At 31.4% G+C, this 17,264-nt stretch overlaps 1 protein-coding gene across 4 annotated transcripts in view; it reads right to left on the reverse strand.

The window, feature by feature from the left end:
• Nucleotides 1-670: 670 nt before the first annotated feature.
• Nucleotides 671-17,264, reverse strand: part of TRIQK (triple QxxK/R motif containing) — a 160,451-nt gene continuing 143,857 nt past the window's right edge. For all 4 annotated transcript variants that reach the window (XM_074200131.1, XM_074200130.1, XM_074200132.1 and 1 more), the window contains exons 3-4: nt 11,718-11,803; nt 671-5,428 (exon numbers count right to left, since the gene is read on the reverse strand). In XM_074200131.1, the coding sequence (XP_074056232.1) occupies nt 5,315-5,428; nt 11,718-11,803 (200 nt within the window). In that variant the 3' untranslated portion in view covers nt 671-5,314. The remainder of the gene's footprint in view (nt 5,429-11,717; nt 11,804-17,264) is intronic.

Consider the following 17,264-nt stretch of genomic DNA (forward strand, 5'->3'; position numbering starts at 1 on the left):
ATTACATTTGTAATAGAAAGTAGATTTGCTTCCATACTCCCCAAATTAGTCTGTCTCATTTAAATTTAATTTGGATGAGAGAAGTTATTTGTGGTGTTTGACTCTTCACTTTTTGAGGCTCTTCTAGGGTCTGGAGATGCATATTTTCTCCAAAGCTTAAACTTCTTATCCTGGGTCAAAATAAGTACTGAAATTCTTAACTGCCTGAATTGTATCTCAAATGGTGCCAGAGGCCACACTTAGTACTTTCCTGGCTCAATTCATTTACCCACCCATTATTTAGTCAAAGACTGAAGTCTTGATTATTTGGGAATTTCCACATTTATCATTAACCAACTACCTGTCTACTGGAAGATGTTAAAAATTTGCTAAAAGAAACATGACAAGAAACTATAGTTCTAGATTCCTATTAGTATTTTTTCTTTTGGTTTTAGTTTTTGCAAGGCAATGGGGTTAAGTGACTTGCTCAAGGTTACCCAGCCAATAAAATCTATGTCTATGTAGACTAAAAAAACTTCATCTCCTTGGTCTGTCTCTTTCCCTCCCTCTACCTACCTATGTATCTATTTATCATCTCTCCATATATATATATATATATATATATATATATATATATATATATATATATATATATATATATGTATATACAGGTATACATAAAATTGTAGGCATGTTTATATTGATAAATATTGGTATATTTATATTTGATCCTCAAAACCATAACTGTTATTACTGAATTCTGTCCACTAAAAAGCAGCAACAATAACCAGAAACCTGACAAAATTTGTCTTCAATGATAGAAAAAGCAATTTTGTATTCCTTATATTCTCTGTTATATTCTCAGGAGATGTAAATGCATCTAAAGTACATTTCATGAACACTCTCTAGCACATGCAACCTCAGTCAATGAGGAATGTTTCTAGTTCCCATTATTGGGTAATCTCAAAGACTTCCATTTTGAGGGTTGTTCAACTATTCAAATAAACTGATGATACTCTGACAGTAAATCAGAACCTTTAAAAAAATCCAAATCAAACCCCACAGTTAAGAAAGCAAAATGGATAAAGTGCAGGGCCTGGAGTCAGGAAGACATAAGTTCAAATCCAGTCTCAGACCTACTTAAGCTCTCTCAGCTTCAGTGTTCTCAGATGAAAATGTGATAATGGGACCTACCTAGCAGGATTGTTTTAAGGATCAAATGAAATAATATTTGATACTAGCATACAGTAAATGTTCAAAAATGTTAGCTATTATTATTATTAGTAGTAGTAGTGGCAGAAGAGTAGTATTAGTTAATTCTTATTATCAGATAATTTGTATCTTTTATATAATATTTTAAAAGAATTGTCAAGATGATATATTTTCAATGTGCTCTTTGGTTATGATCATTGATTATACTTTTAATGGATGCCATATTTAATTTTGATAAAGTTTCTTATCGAATCTATAATGCAGCCATGCTATTTCATTTAAGTCACTGCTAAAAACTAGGAATAACCTTTATTCAATGTGAGTGCTTTTGAACACCATATGGGAGAAGAAATAACTAAATGAAAATTGCTCACGTATATGTGATGGGGGTGGGGAGACAACAGCATTTTGGGACATGTGGCATGTCACTCAGGGAAGTAAAAGGCCCATCATATCCAAAATGCCAGCTTGTGATATTCCTTTGCCTTCTTCTTCACTAACAGACATGCCACATGTCACTGAATGCGGCAACCTTCACTAAAAATGCCATCCATATTGGTCAACCCTAGTATATAAGAACTACTGATTTGTCATTTTAATTTATGACTACAAAACAAGGGAAACCATCATTGTCCTCAGATATTAAGTATCAATGATCAATAAGCATCTGGATTGTTTTTTCCCCATATCTGAAAAATAAGGTGTGCTACTGGCAAAATTCTAGACAAAATAGTTTCACAGAGAAATAACATTTTTTAAAAGAAAAATATTTTATTTTAATAAAGGATCCAATTTCAGCATAATGGCATATGCCTTGCAGCAGGAGAGGCTGAGGCTGATGAATTTCTTGAGTTAAAGGGTTCTAAGAAATGGTAGGCTCAGGCAACTAGGTAAATTAAATTATTATAATTTAATATTAAATTATACATATATAATTTAATATTCAATGTGATGCCAATATGGCAAGTTTTTGGAAAAGGGATGCTTAAGGAGATGAGTTCTGGCACAGGAGGGAAAGAGAAAAGGTCAAGGTTCTCATGCAAACTGTATTAAGGACTCAATAGTCCTTAAAGGACTATAGTACTTTGAACTTGAGCAAGATAGACACACTCAATCTCAAGACAGAGGGGGAGGGTAGTGTTCACTGTGATTATGTGAAAAGCACAATATTAAAGTGTATATAAAAAAACAAATTATTTTTGTCAGTGCAACTAGAATTATAAGTGATCGTCTCTTATATACATGTGTCACTTTACAGAGGAAAAAAGTGTTTTCCTTGCATTATCTGATTTTGTTTTTACCATGAACTTTTGTGATTAGTAGGAAAGATATCATTATTCCCATTTAAGATATCAGAGCAATTAAAGCCTTTTTAAGGTTACATGCTTCATAAGAGATGGAGCTTGTTCATTGTTGTTTCCAATGGACATAGCCTATCCACTACAAAACATTTTATTCTATATGTTATTAATAATTACCATAGGAAAATTATAGTTCTAGAATCATATTTTGTTCCTGCTATAGGAGTATTCATTTTTCACATTTCACAATATATATCACAATATCTTATGAGATAAAATGATGACTTGCTCCTCCCTCCATCCCCAGGGTGAAATTAGGAACACTGGGTAGAAGTTGCAGAGAGACACAATTTTCCTTGATGTGAGAAGAACAAGGATTCCTTGGGATAGAGGATTTCCCTTCACCCATCTTTTGGCAAGATCACTTGTTGGGTATTTTGTGGAGAAGATTCTTGACCCAGTCTAGTTTGGATGTCTTCCAGATCTAAGATGCTCGCATCTAATTGAATTGTCCTTAAGCTTTTCAGTCCACATAGCATTTAGGTATATAGGTAAAAGAACAGAAATTCCACCAACTTCAGGGAAATTTTGCTCTGGTAAAGAGCTGTTACTACTACTGCATTCTTGGTTTTTTTTTTTTTTTTTTTTTTTGGCAAGGCAATGGGATTAGGTGCCCAAGGTCACACAGTTAAGTAATTATTATGTGTCTGAGGCCGGATTTGAACTCAGGTATTCCTGACTCCTGGGCTGGTATTCTTTTCATTGCGCTACTTAGACACCCCTATTACTGCATTCTTAATGCTAATTATTGTTCTGTTGAATGCAGACTCATATGTGTAATGGAAATCGATGTTATCAAAACTGCCCACAAAATGGATATGACTATATCACTTGGATTTAGAACCAGGCTAGTAAGGATTTGGAAAAAGAGTTGTTTAGAGACAGCACAGTGCTTTTTGGAAAGAGTATTGAACTTGGAGTCAAACTCAGATACATAATTATTTCTCATATCCTATATGTAAAATGGGGATGATTATCTTCATGCTAGTTACCTCATAATAATAGAAGAAATGTTATAAATTTGAGTAATTTTTGAACAACATTCTTTGCTATTTTAGAAAATGAAAAAAACAAGGAGAAATAGAAATTAGAACTCTCTAATTAAATTGCTAAAATTAGGCATATGGTAAATTTGGGAATATTTATAATTAGGTGGACCTGAAATAAGAAGACTCATCTTCCTGAGGTCAAAGATACATTAGCTATTCGGCCCAGGACAAGTCACTTAACCCTGTTTGCCTCAGTTTTCTCATTGGTAAAATGAGCTGAAAAAAGAAATGGCAAACTACTACAAGTATCTTTGCCAAGGAATCCCCAAATTGGGTCATAAAAAAAGTCAAACACCACTGAAATGACTCAACAACAACAACATCATTAAGGAATGGGTATTGAGGAATACCTGATTTTAAACCAGAAAATTAATTATGTAATAACTAAAAAAAAGTCATGATTATGATTTGAAAATTCTTTATTGTACTATTACAAAATTTAAGTTGTGTATTACTGTTCACTGAGTTCACCAGTAAATTATTGATGTTTTGCCATTAAAAAGTTCTTCATAAATTTCTGTATTGATTTATCAGGATACTTAATATTATTTCTTTTTTTAAACTGTGTTTTCTTTGGAAATAAAAAGAATCTTCATCAGTTTTTAATCTACTGACTTTGTCAAATTTATTTTCTGACAAATGAATCAATAATAAGTATAAAATGTTTATCTTAACTGAAAATTCTATAATATATACTATATAAAGAAACATCCTGTATTCTTGTGTCATTTATTTCCTCTTTAGGATTTAATTTATGTCTTGAGAGGTGAAATATACATTTGTATAAGGTAAAAATTCCAAAAATTTTGGATCATTTTTATTTTAAAGAATTTGCATGAAAAATATTTTTTTACATATTCCTAACAAGAGGAGCAAACTGATACTTCAAGCAGCAGGAACAACATAATTAAAATAGAATTCCAACTTTGTATTAATAGAGTGATATACTAATTAAAATCAACATCAACTGAACTTTCTATTTACACCAGTTCAGACAGCCCAAGAGGCAAAGAACTCGATTTCAGAGGCATATGTGACTCTTCGAGCTTCTGTCATCCAGGTGCCATTTCTGAAAGAGCACATGTGCACTGAACAGTTGGCGGAGAAAGAAAAAGATGACTGTAAATGTATGTGCAGATAGAATCTAGTATAAAATAAAATATGCTGGTAGAAAAAGTAGCATTTTCTTCTAAAATACAAAATTCCCTGCAACTTTTCCTTCAATCACATAAGGATGAATGCAATCTGAGTAGGTGTCCACAAATAAGAATAAATTTTAATTTAGAATTTCATCCCATGTGATTGGAAAGAAACAAAGATTTACCGATCAGCAAACAATTCTGAAACATGCAATTGTATTGGAAAATTGGACTAAGATTTCTAAAAGGAGAGGATCCATTATTTTCCCCCCCATATCTAAGCAGTTTAAGTAAAGAAAACTTGTCTTTTCAGCACTGTAAGAAAAAGAATAATAACATCTTGTAAAAATGTCCAGTACAACCTGACATATTCCATTGCAAGGTGAGAATCTTTGCTTGATATTCATTTAAACTTTAAAATTGTTCCCCAAATGAAGTAGAACAGCTAAAAGGTTCTGAGATTTTCATGCTTTGAAAAACTTCAGAATGTTGTTGGTGAGAGCATTCTCAAAAAGCGTTATTTGAAGCATCTGCTTTTCTAAAAAGGGATCAAGATTCCATGATCAATGCCCTGCTAATTTTCATTCACCTCCAGGACAGGATCAACTTCATTGGACAATTTAAGATAAAAGAAAGCATAGAAAGCCAGTAGGAGTACCAATATAGCAGCAAGCACAAGGCCAACTTCCTAGAAAAGAAAAAAAAACATGCAACAGATTTAAAAACAATGAAAAATATCAGTTTTTTAATATCAATGAAACTCAAGTAATCCTACCTATTCATGTATATCTTTCAAAATTGAGTTTCCCATTCAACCTTTTACCCTTTTCTAAAACTGGAGAGTGGTTATCATGAAGCCTTCTTGACTATGTTTTACCTTAGGATTATCAGAAGAAAGTTAAATGTCTGAATGGAGAGTTTACTATTCTATTATTATTACAACCCTTTCTTCTTTAATTTCTGCTCTTAACCAGAGAAATATGAAAATATAGTGTGTTTTGTATTTACAGGGTACTGCACCTTACTGGAATACTCCCACCACAATGACTACCATTAAGTCCACTTTAGTAGCTGCAATTCACAATTAATTTCATTATATGAAGATCGATTTTTAATATAGGAATCATTCCATGTCCCATAATTATAGATGAGTTTTTGTTCATCCTTCTTAAATACTATTCAAATTTTTAACATACAATCTCTAAGCTTCTGCTAACAGTGTAGCAAAGGTTAGCCATGTTATTTTCTTACATGTAATACATACAATTTAACATAGTATATGCCCCAAATACCTGTGAACCACAGCATAATTTTGCATAGTTTATTACATGCTTGATTTGAATTATAGCCATCATTTACTTGGGGAATTATGGCAAAAAAAATGTGATTCTAATGATTTATATCAACTTTTCTGTAGTAATACAAACCTATGTCTCAGTAAAGCAAGCAAGTATATTTATTCTCCCCATATGATCATAACATGAAGGCCTGTTCTCAAGATTAACTTATCATTAGGCAAATCAGAAAAAGGAATGGGCAAATAGGCCATCCTGAAATTCAGAAGGAGTTAAAACTCCCTTAGGATTGTTCACATATATACATCATATCCACAACCTAGAATTCTTTTATGAAGAAGTAGACATTTAAATTTCCATAAATGCAGTTTCTTCCCAAAAGAATGTTAGTTCAATAATGTAAGAGATGCCATAGTCAAACTTTCAAAAACATTAAAATCAATTTTATTTATTGGAAAACATGAACTTTTTAACCCTGTTTAAATTACAAACAGTCACTTTGCATATTTACCTAGGTTAATGCATTTATTTTGGGCTATCAAAGTAAACTCCAATCAAAATAATAAGGTGGCTGAAAAGTTAACATGTGATTTCATAAGATGATTTTTAGAAACAATATTGAATTGACTAATATAATATGTCAAATGAAAATTCATTTTTTCTTTGTTACGATTGGAGTACTTTGGCATCTCAAAAGGGCATGGCAGCATCAGACAGGTTTCATTTATTTTCGTGTATCTGCAGCTGTGCTCCCAGACCCATCTGGTTACCCAGCTACTAATTTTAAAAGGATGTAATAAACAAGTGACACACAACTCTGTGAGCTCCATCTGCTCTGCATAGTGGACAGCAAAAGTACCCGATGGCTTCCATTCCCATTGACATAGTCTAGGACTAAAGTTTTCTTTTGCTTGGCAGCCATCATTTACCCTTCACTGATATTCACACTGCTCCTCATGACTGCCTTAAAATGTTCCCCTAGCATATGCTTCCAAAACTTCTGTATTTGAATATGCAATAAAAATATTCTCAGGTTAGGAAAACAAAGAGGGATCACCAAATCCTACATATTGTCTTAAGGATCTTCATTCTGATAGTGAAGAGGCCTAAATTCAAAATTTGTTTTAAATCACTCAATATGTGATCCCAGGCAGGGCAACCACTTAGAGTCAGTTTCTCCATCTATGAAGTGAACGGATTGGACTCAACATCTTCCAAGAGCTCTTCTAGGTCTAAATCAATGATCTCATGATTCCTTCTGGTCCTATACCTCCAGACTACATCTGCATAGATAAGAGGAATATGAGATGTGTGCCAATATAATAGACTGAGGATATTTAATCTAGTTCAAATTTAGTTCAAGCCAATTTGTTTTAGAGATTAGAACTATGAGTTTGAAAAAGTGGGTCTTGAATGCCTCTGAGCACCCTGATGAAACTAGTCATAATTTGGGGGCCTAGAAGTATTAAAAATTATCCCAAACTAATGCCTTTAGGATCAGATCACAAAGATAGTTCCAGAGAACCATTTCAAGGCCCATAGTTTCAAAGACCTAAAGTTTTCAAATCACTTCTTTCAGGGGATTGGGAGAACTTGCTATTATTTTAATATTACTTTACTTTGATGTTTTATTAAATATAATTGGAAAATTTTAATCTTATCTGGAGTAGCTAGAAATAATCAACTTCAGACAGGAAACTCTGGAATCAAGACCAACTTATGATACATACTAATGATTGATCCTAGCAAAGTCCCTTTACCTCTCTTTGCTTTAGGAAACTTTCTAAGATCAGGAAATTTTCTTCACTGGGAATTCCCGATTCTGGTAAAACCATCGGGGTTCATACATAGTAGCTATATTGGCTAAAATCTTGCTTTTGAAAGCAAAAGGTTAAATCTACATTCTTTTTTCTTTCTTTTAATAAAAGTAAACATACGGATGAATGAGTAATTGAATTCTTTTTTTTTTAAGCTAAGATTCAATTTTAACCATATTTTAATTTTTGGCTCAAAATCTTCTAATTAAAAAGCAACCAAAATGTAAATGCCAGTTGCACAGATATTTCTGACACTTCTTTTTTTTTACTGGGTCATAACTTTAGATACTTTATAATATTATAATTCAATGAAAAAATATAACACAAATTTAACTTCTCATTTGAAAAATAATTCTTTTAGTCAAATAAATAGCAGATCTCTATGCCAAAAAAAATTAATTCTATGAGTAGCCATGAGAATTTAAATAAGGGTTCATAATAATCATTTTGATAAAATAATAAAACATTTAAATAATTTATATGAATTTCAATAAAGGTGAAAATTATGAGATATCTGAGCACAATAAAAAAAAACAAGCATTAACACATTACAAAGTAACAGAGACTGTCAAATACTTGGGATTCTTACAAAGAAAGGTAAAGAATTCATAGAATTATACAACATGATCATGATGCATATGTAAACATAAATATTTTGATTTTTTTCAGTCGTTCCTGACTCTTTGTAACTCCATTTGAAGTTTGACATATACACTGGAGCAGTTTGCCATTTTCTTATCCAGCTCATTTTAACAGATGAGGAAACCAAAGAAAACAGGGTAAAGTGACTTGCACAGTCACACAACTAGAAAGTGAGGCTGGATTTGAACTCAGATCTTCCTGACTAGGGCCAGTGCTCTATTCAATTCTCTATTGATAGAAAGAGCTATACATATAAATGTAGATAGAGGATAGATAGATAGATAGATAGATAGATAGATAGATAGATACACATGCACATACACACATATGACTATATACAGAGAGAGATAAAGAGACAGACAGAGACAGAGAGGAAGAGAACTGAAAGACAGACAGACAGAGAGAGAGAGAGAGAGAGAGAGAGAGAGAGAGAGAGAGAGAGAAAGAGACAGAAGAACATAGAGAAAGAGAAAAAAGAGAGAGGAAAAAGAGACAGAGAAAAGAATAGGAAAGATAGGAGAGGACAGAAGAAAAGAGAAATGGAGAGGGAGAGAGAGAAGAGGATGAGGATAGAGAAGAAGAGAGACACAAATAAAGATAGAGAGTATAAGGCCTCTTAGAGAAAGGATGGTTTTTAATTTGTACCTTGAATGAAGTCGGAGAAACTAAGACTGTGTGCACATGTATGTAAGCCAAGGGTCATGAGCTGATAGTGTGAACAAATGCAAAGAGAAAGAAGGTTGGAAGGCCAGGAAGGAACACGTTTGTGAAATGCCAGAGAACATGTTCATATATTATTCATATTTGCATCTCCTTTGTCATCTAACATCAAGCCTTGGATATAGTAGGTGCTCAATAAATGTTAGATGAATAATTTCATATTGATATTCAGAATAATGTCATTTGTGAAAAGTCTACATAATTCATAGGAACTAGCAATGGCCAAAGCAAACATTTTACCATCCTATAGCAAATGGAAACTTAAAAATATTTCAAAAGACATCATTATAATTCATTTTAAAGAACAAGTTGTAAAAGGATAAAATATGATATGATTATGGTCATTGTGGTTCAAACAGATAGGAATAAAAACTTTTGATGCTTATTAGTCCTTAGCTGCTTTGCTGACATTATCAACATGGATAAAATCACTCATTGGGGAAATTAAAAAGCGTTAAATGGCAATAGCTGAAAGAAACTTGGTTACTTTAAATCCTATGTTGAAATGACAAGGCAATCAAAGTTTGACAGGACAACCTAATTAGTATGCCAGTTTTGAAATGCAGAATACCTCCAGGGGTCTGATTCTAAAAAAGTTTCACATCATTTTAATGGTCTATTCACATCAGTTTTCAAGCAAAGTAAACAATTTTTAGGCATTAAACCTTTTGTTTTCCACAGGTTGGCAACTCAAAATGACATGCCAATTTATTAAACAGGGGATACATAATGCTCATTTTTAAATTCTTCTATGATTACTTTGTATTACATATAAATTGCAGGGAAAATATCCATTTTAAAAAAAGACAAGCACAGTTTGTTCTGTTCTTTAAATGGCATCGGTCATTTGCAATTGCCAGAGGTAGTCTTCAGCTTACTCTTTAGTCACATCATTATTACCTTAAATTTTAAAAATAAATCCCCAATGGATATTTTGGCTAGCTGTTTTGATGCAAAGAAAGTATATGTCAATAAATTCATAAATTATTTTTCTCAAAGACATAATTCTTTAACTATGCTGAGAAGCATGAAGCTTTTTCCCCAAACTGCCATCCCTTTCAATTAAGGACTATCTAATAAAAGATAAAAAGGAGCACTTAGTATAGAACCTACCACATAGAAGATATTTAATGAAGGCTTGTGGACTGCTGTTTGGAGAAGCAGAAATATTCTCATATCTTGTGAATCATCAATAAAGCTCAAGATAGTTTTTTAAAAAATAACTTGAATGTGTATATGCAATATAAAGTTGAATATTTTTTTTTAGAAAGAGTATTTTGTGGAAACAACTTTTAAAAAAGGGGAGTAAAATTTCACATAAAAGAAATCAGAGAAAGGCTTCAAAAGGTTAATCATCTATCTTTTAAACAAAAAGGCAATCTCCTTTTTCTCATTAAAAACTGACACACTGCACTAACGGAGGAGATTATGTTGTGAAAACATTCTGCAGCACAAGGCAATGCTTGATCAAGATCAGCAATCAGGAGCGAAAAGAAAGCCCTGTTTCGTGATTATAATAGCAAATTCTGGAAGACAACCAAATATATCATCTGGCAGCTCAACAGCTGTTACAGCCTGGTAGTAATACCTTGGCATTTGCTATAAGCTGTAATGTGGAAAAAATTGATTTTTCATCTGCCAGGAAAAAAAAAACCCTCTCCTTTTTTTTCAACATTTCTTAAGTTTCTTTAAATAAAATACCTATATTGAGCAATTTTAATTTTGTATCTTTGATAGTAGGATTACCAAGTTAAAATGAATCATTAATAGAGAAACTAATAAATACATTTGAAAAGAACAGAGGCACTGATGTATATAAATAGAATTTAGGTATACTACATTGTATATTAACACAATTATTTTGGGTGGCATTTGAGATCTTATAGCTTAGACTAATATTAATCAACATGCTGAATTACATATTCAATTCTAGACAGTTAAAAATTTTTTAAAAAATCCGAGAGTCTAAATCTAAGATGTTTTTCAGAGTTGTAAGAGAGGATACTGGCGCTTGGTATTGAGAATAGGAATAAGCTTCCACAATAATAAATATATTTTACTGATGAATTATCCAAATATAAAGGGTAACAACTGAATTTTAAACAACTATTACAAATAATTTCTTGAAAATGTAGACAGTGACACACACACACACATATATACATATATATATATATATATAAAATAGCTAAATAAGAAAGAAATTATAATTCTAAGGGTACCACTACTTTATATTGACTCAATTAAATAAAATCATGTTTCATTTAAGGTTATGGAACACTTAAAATCCTTTCAGATATTTCTCCATTACTCAGGAGTTAGAAGATGCTTTAAATAAATGCAGTCTTTTATAAATATTTTAGATCCTAGCATTCCAAAAGTTTGAAGTGAAGTTGCTCAGAAATCAGCATTTACTTGGAGACAGAGAGAGAGAGAGAGAGAGAGAGAGAGAGAGAGAGAGAGAGAAGACATCCAGTTAGCAAATACATATAGTTACATCAACCTTTATTCCTATTGCTGCTTTCTTGGCTTCTGCTTTCAACTTGGCTGCTCTTAAAACAGGTCTGTTTTTCTTGTAGTCCTGTTTACCTAGGATAAAATAGTTTCAAAGAATAAGTTAGAAATACAATCTGCACATGCTCAATAGTAACAGAATAAAATAGACACAACATGACTGAAAACAAAAGAGATGAGGGTACTTTGAAAAAGGCATTAGACCAGGAGTAAGGAGACTTAGAGTCTAGTCTCACCCACTTTTACTTAGTAGTTTGAATCTGCACAAGTTACTTATCTGTATCTTTTCACATATTAAATGAAAGGGTAACAATAGCTGGAAAAGTCTATGCATAGAATCAGAATCTTATTAATACCTATAAAATTTTTTCTCAGTAGTAAAGGAAGTATTTAATGAATTCCTTTTCATGAAACAAATGATTCTTTTTACCCAAACCAGGGAGGGATAAGGCAGATAAATTAAAGTCCAATTACATTAATACGTATTTCAAATTCCAAATAAAAAAAAATTCAAATAAAATCTTAGCATAGAGGTTGTAGCAATATACTCTCAAAATATAATTAAGAAAAAAGTAGTTATTATAGAGATACAAGAATGGTTTAACATTAGAAGACAGAAAATGTACAATTGAAAGTTTCATAATGAATAAATGTGGAAAATATCTTTGGTAAAATAGTGCTCATTTACATTTAAAAAATCTAAAGATTAAGGATAGAGATGCCTATCTAAATATGATTTAATATCTTGAAAACCAAGAATAGCATTATTTGCAATGAAGAAATACAGAGCTGTGGAATAAGTTTGGGGACAAAAGGGTATTTCATATCTCTGGAATTACTTGATTTAATAATAGGAATGCTAGCTATAATAATTAGAGAAGGGAGAGAAAATAAGCCTTAAAAAAGATTAAAGAATACACAAAACTATGCCTGTTTATAGGTTGATAATGATATTTCTCTTCAGTAACCCCCAGATAACCTCCTCAGAAACTAAGCAATATGATAACTTCAATAAAGTGGCAGAAAACAAGATATACTCCCTAAATCATCAACATTTCCATATAGCATTAGTAAAAACCATGAGGTAATCATAAAGAAATTCTATTCAGGGGTGGCTGGGTGGCACAGTGGATAGAGCACCGGCCCTGGAGTCAGGAGTACTTCAGTTCAAATCTGACCTCAGACACTTAATAATTAACTAGCCATGTGGTCTTGGGCAAGCTACTTAACCGCATTGCCTTGCAAAAAAAAAAAAAAGAAAGAAACTTAAAAAAAAGAAATTCCATTCAAAGTAATTATAAACTTCATAAAATAATACATTAATTATTGCTAGTAGTAGTGCCATTACTATTGATAGCTAGTATTTCTATATTGCTTTAAGGTTTGTATAGAACTTTAAAATATTCTCCATTTGATCCTTATAAAAACTCCTGGAAGTAGGTGTGATTTTCCCCATTTGAAAATGAAGAAATGGAGGCAGGTAGAAGTTAAGTGAGTTAAATGTTCACTAGTTCATAGTTAGTGTTTGAGGAAGGTTTACAATGAAATTACATCTCCTTGAATACAATTCCAGAAATGTAGTCATCTTCCCACATAGCTTTCAGAGAAATAATAAAAAATAAACAATGAAAACAACCTTAAAAGAAAACTCTAAATTCAAATGAATTGCAAAGACTGATTGTTGTTGTCCTGGAGGGCTGATGATGAAACACGGAGGTGCAGCATGTTGAATATCTGATTTCTTTAAAATGAAATAATATATAGGGATAATGATATTACATAGTATATGTACATTACAAATACATAATATATTCATATTCTACCATATAGTATATATTAACGACTTGGAATTTATCTTTCACAATTTGTAAATGACTCAAGGGGAACTCAAAGATGTCCATTTTTATATTTTCCTTAATCTCTCACATATATCATCATATCTATAAAGTTTTACTTAAGCCACATTCTGGGTGAGTTCCAAGTTAATAAAAATGTTGCCAAGAATGCTTTAGATCTTCAATAATCCCATTCTCCTCTTACATCTCCCTGAGAGCCATCACTTAGATTAGACGAGAAAATGATACAGCTTTTATAACTATGTTACATGAGATATTCTCAACCAAGCAAAGTAATGAAATAATTACAAAAAGCAAAATACATATTTTTGTTTCAATGAAGTTCAAAAAGTTTCTACACAAACTGATACATTTAAGATAATAAAGGAAATGGCTGAATGGGGGAAAATATTTGTTTCAAATTTCTCAGAGAGAGGGGTTTGGTATTGACAACTAATAGACATCTATGAAATCAAAAATCATTCTCAAGAGAAAAGTTATCAAATAAAAAATATTTTTAAATCATTTAATATAGTGCCTAACACAAAGTAAGCACTATATAAATGCTACAACCTTATTGCGTGTAGTTTTGAAGGATAAGAACAAACAGATCTCAAAAAGAGACTATTAAAAGTTATATGCAAAGCTACTTTAGTCTAAAACAGCTTATATAAAATAAATATAAAATATAAAATAAAACAAACCTAAAGTTTCATTTCAAATCCAACAAATTGGCAAAGATGATAAAAGATGGAACTAATCAATGTTAGAGAAGTTATGCAAAGGCGGGTAGACTTAATTGTCAATGAATTAGAATAACCATTTAAAAGGGCAATTTGGAATCATGCAAAGTAGTTGAGATATTTATACCTTTTGACTCAGAGATTCCACTCCTAGGAATACATATATATATATATATATATATATATATATATATATATATATATATATATATATATATATAATATATTTCCATTGATTAAAGAATGGATAAACTGTAGTATAAAAGGGTAGTGGGTTATTATATGCTATAAGAAATAGGTAAACTATGAATATAGAAAATCATGAGAAGACTTAAGTGAATGGATAGTGAGGTAAGCAAAGCCATTAAACACACATATATATGGAAAAGACACATATATTAATTCCCACAATCGTAAAGGAAATAATACCTACAAAACAAATGAAAATTAATATTTCAAATTATAAGAACAAAATTAGAAAGAAGAAATAGCATATTATATTGAGTCATTAAATCAGATTACCAAATGATACTTTTCTGAGTAAAGGCTAGATGATCACTTGTCAATAATGCTATAGAAAAGATTTATTTAGATAACTAATTAAAGGACTCCCTCTTTCTATTCCTTCCTCAGTTGAGCGCTAGAGTTCATGTCTATAGAACATTGCATAAATTATTCTTTATTTTGGATGTACTGATAGGATTTGCTGATTTTTTTCTCTTCTTTTAATTTTTAAACTATCTATTGCCATTCAGTATTTCTTAAGCAAGTACTAAAAGATGAATAAATTAAGCCTATAAGAAAATCTGACTTTACTCATTTATTTCAAAATTTTCACCTACTATTTTAGAAATTATAACTCTTTTTGTAATTTCTGATAAAAAATTAACAAATAATAAAAAACCCTATCGCATAAATAAGAAAGGGGAAGAATATACCTTAGTGGATAGGATAATGCAATATTTGGATGACTAATTTCTTAAAGAAGTATTGCCCTTTTGAATTTCAAATGTAATATGGTAAAAAAAATTATTTCTGGGTGGGAATTAACAAATGATTACTGACTTTTCCTTAATTATCTTTGGGTGATTGTTCTGTTCTCATCTCAATTTTTCTATTGCCCTTGCTGACCTCCTAACCCTGCCTTCCTACTTAAATATTGCTGTTTTTTCAAATAACCCTCAGTTCTTTGTCACAATCCAGTACATTCTTTTTGAAAAATTCTTGTGGTTATACCCTTTTCTATTCATCCTCCAAGGTTAAAGAATGTATGAATATAAATAAGAGAGTCAATCATAACAATATTAGGATATCATTTAAGTTGAAGAATATTAAAATATTTTTATGTGAAATCTTATATAATTTTCAGATTATAAACACCTTGAAGAGGAGAGATGAATTGGGGGGGGGAGAATATTTTGTCCTCTCTCAGAGGATAAGAATAATTGCCTTATCAACTGTCTGTAACTTTTCTTTGGAAAAGTAAAATAAAACTTTTCTTCACAGTTTTTTTAATTTATCAATCATTCTGATACCACATACAGACAGAAGATTGATAAATCTCTGGATCACTATTTGAGGATTGACAAGTGATCTCAGTGACCATCTAGTCAAATACATATAGAAAAGGAATCTCTCCTATTAACATTCCTAACAAGTAATTGTTTAGCTTCTGCTTGAAGAAATAACTATTTGATAATTTATTTTAATTTTTAATAAATTTTTAAATGACAAAATATGAATCAAAATGACTCTGGCTTCATATCTCATCAATTAATTATTGAATCATTATTCCAGTCGGCATAAAATAGTTCAGAACGATAAAGGTGGTAGCACCTCAAATACAACCATTCCACTAAGATTACAAAGCAAGTTTCTAAAAAGAATTTTAAAAATGCATTGAAAAACACCAGGATGAGACCTAGAAGCCAACTTGTGTCACATTCTAGAATTCTAGCTATCATTCTCAAATTCTAGTGGGAAGAAAAAAATCTTTACTTTGTTCCATATGCTTTTCATATGAGAATGCAATTTTTTGGGATAATGTTTCAGATAAGAAACAGATTCAAATTTACCTCAAAGAGTCAGTTAAAGTGAGAATTTATTGGTCTTTCTCAAGTGGCTTTCAACCACTGGTTAAATAATGTATTCTATTTCAATTCAGCCTCAGCAGTTTTTCAGAGCATACTTCCAGATTTATATTAAACTTGATATGAACATCTGAAACCACCTTTATAACAAATAGACTGTTTTAATAATGACTGTACACCTGGTAGTTCTCCAAAATAGTGCATCTGTCATTAATTTAGCATTCTCATTGCTGTGATAGCCAAAAGAAAAGTACATATTGCAAAATGCAGTCTGTCTACCAAGTGCAAAAGTTTAAAAAGTGGCATCTGTTAAGTTCTTTATAATTAAAACCAGATCCTACAATTTACCCAAAGACTTTTGAAACAGCCAAACTTTTTAAGGCCTTAAGAATTATGCAGTATTCTAAAGAATTATAATATTCATGTGAAATCCAATGTGAATTGATAAACAACCTAGTGCTTTGCATGAAGGATGGCTCCTTGGATTTAGAATTTAATTTAGATTATATTAATAATGTACATCCATTAGTGTAGTGGAAACATCCTAACTGCACTGAATTAGGAGCTTGGAGACTTCGAGTCCTGTGCCTTGCAGGAAACAATTGTCTGATCCCAGGAAAGTAACAAAATTCAACAAATGAATATAATTTTTGAAAAGAAAATGAAAAAGCATGCTTCAATCTTACTTGGAGTTCATCAGTTCTCTCTCTGGAGGTGTAAGCATTTTTCATCACAGATCCTTCAGAATTTTTATGGATTACTGTATTACTGAGAACAGCTACGTCATTCACAGTTGATTGTTATATTGTGTGCAACGTTCCCATGGTTCTGTTCACTTCATTTTGCAGCAGAGAAAGAGATGGGGATA

This window comes from Macrotis lagotis, chromosome X (assembly GCF_037893015.1).
Source record: "Macrotis lagotis isolate mMagLag1 chromosome X, bilby.v1.9.chrom.fasta, whole genome shotgun sequence".
In the NCBI taxonomy this organism is placed as follows: domain Eukaryota; kingdom Metazoa; phylum Chordata; class Mammalia; order Peramelemorphia; family Peramelidae; genus Macrotis; species Macrotis lagotis.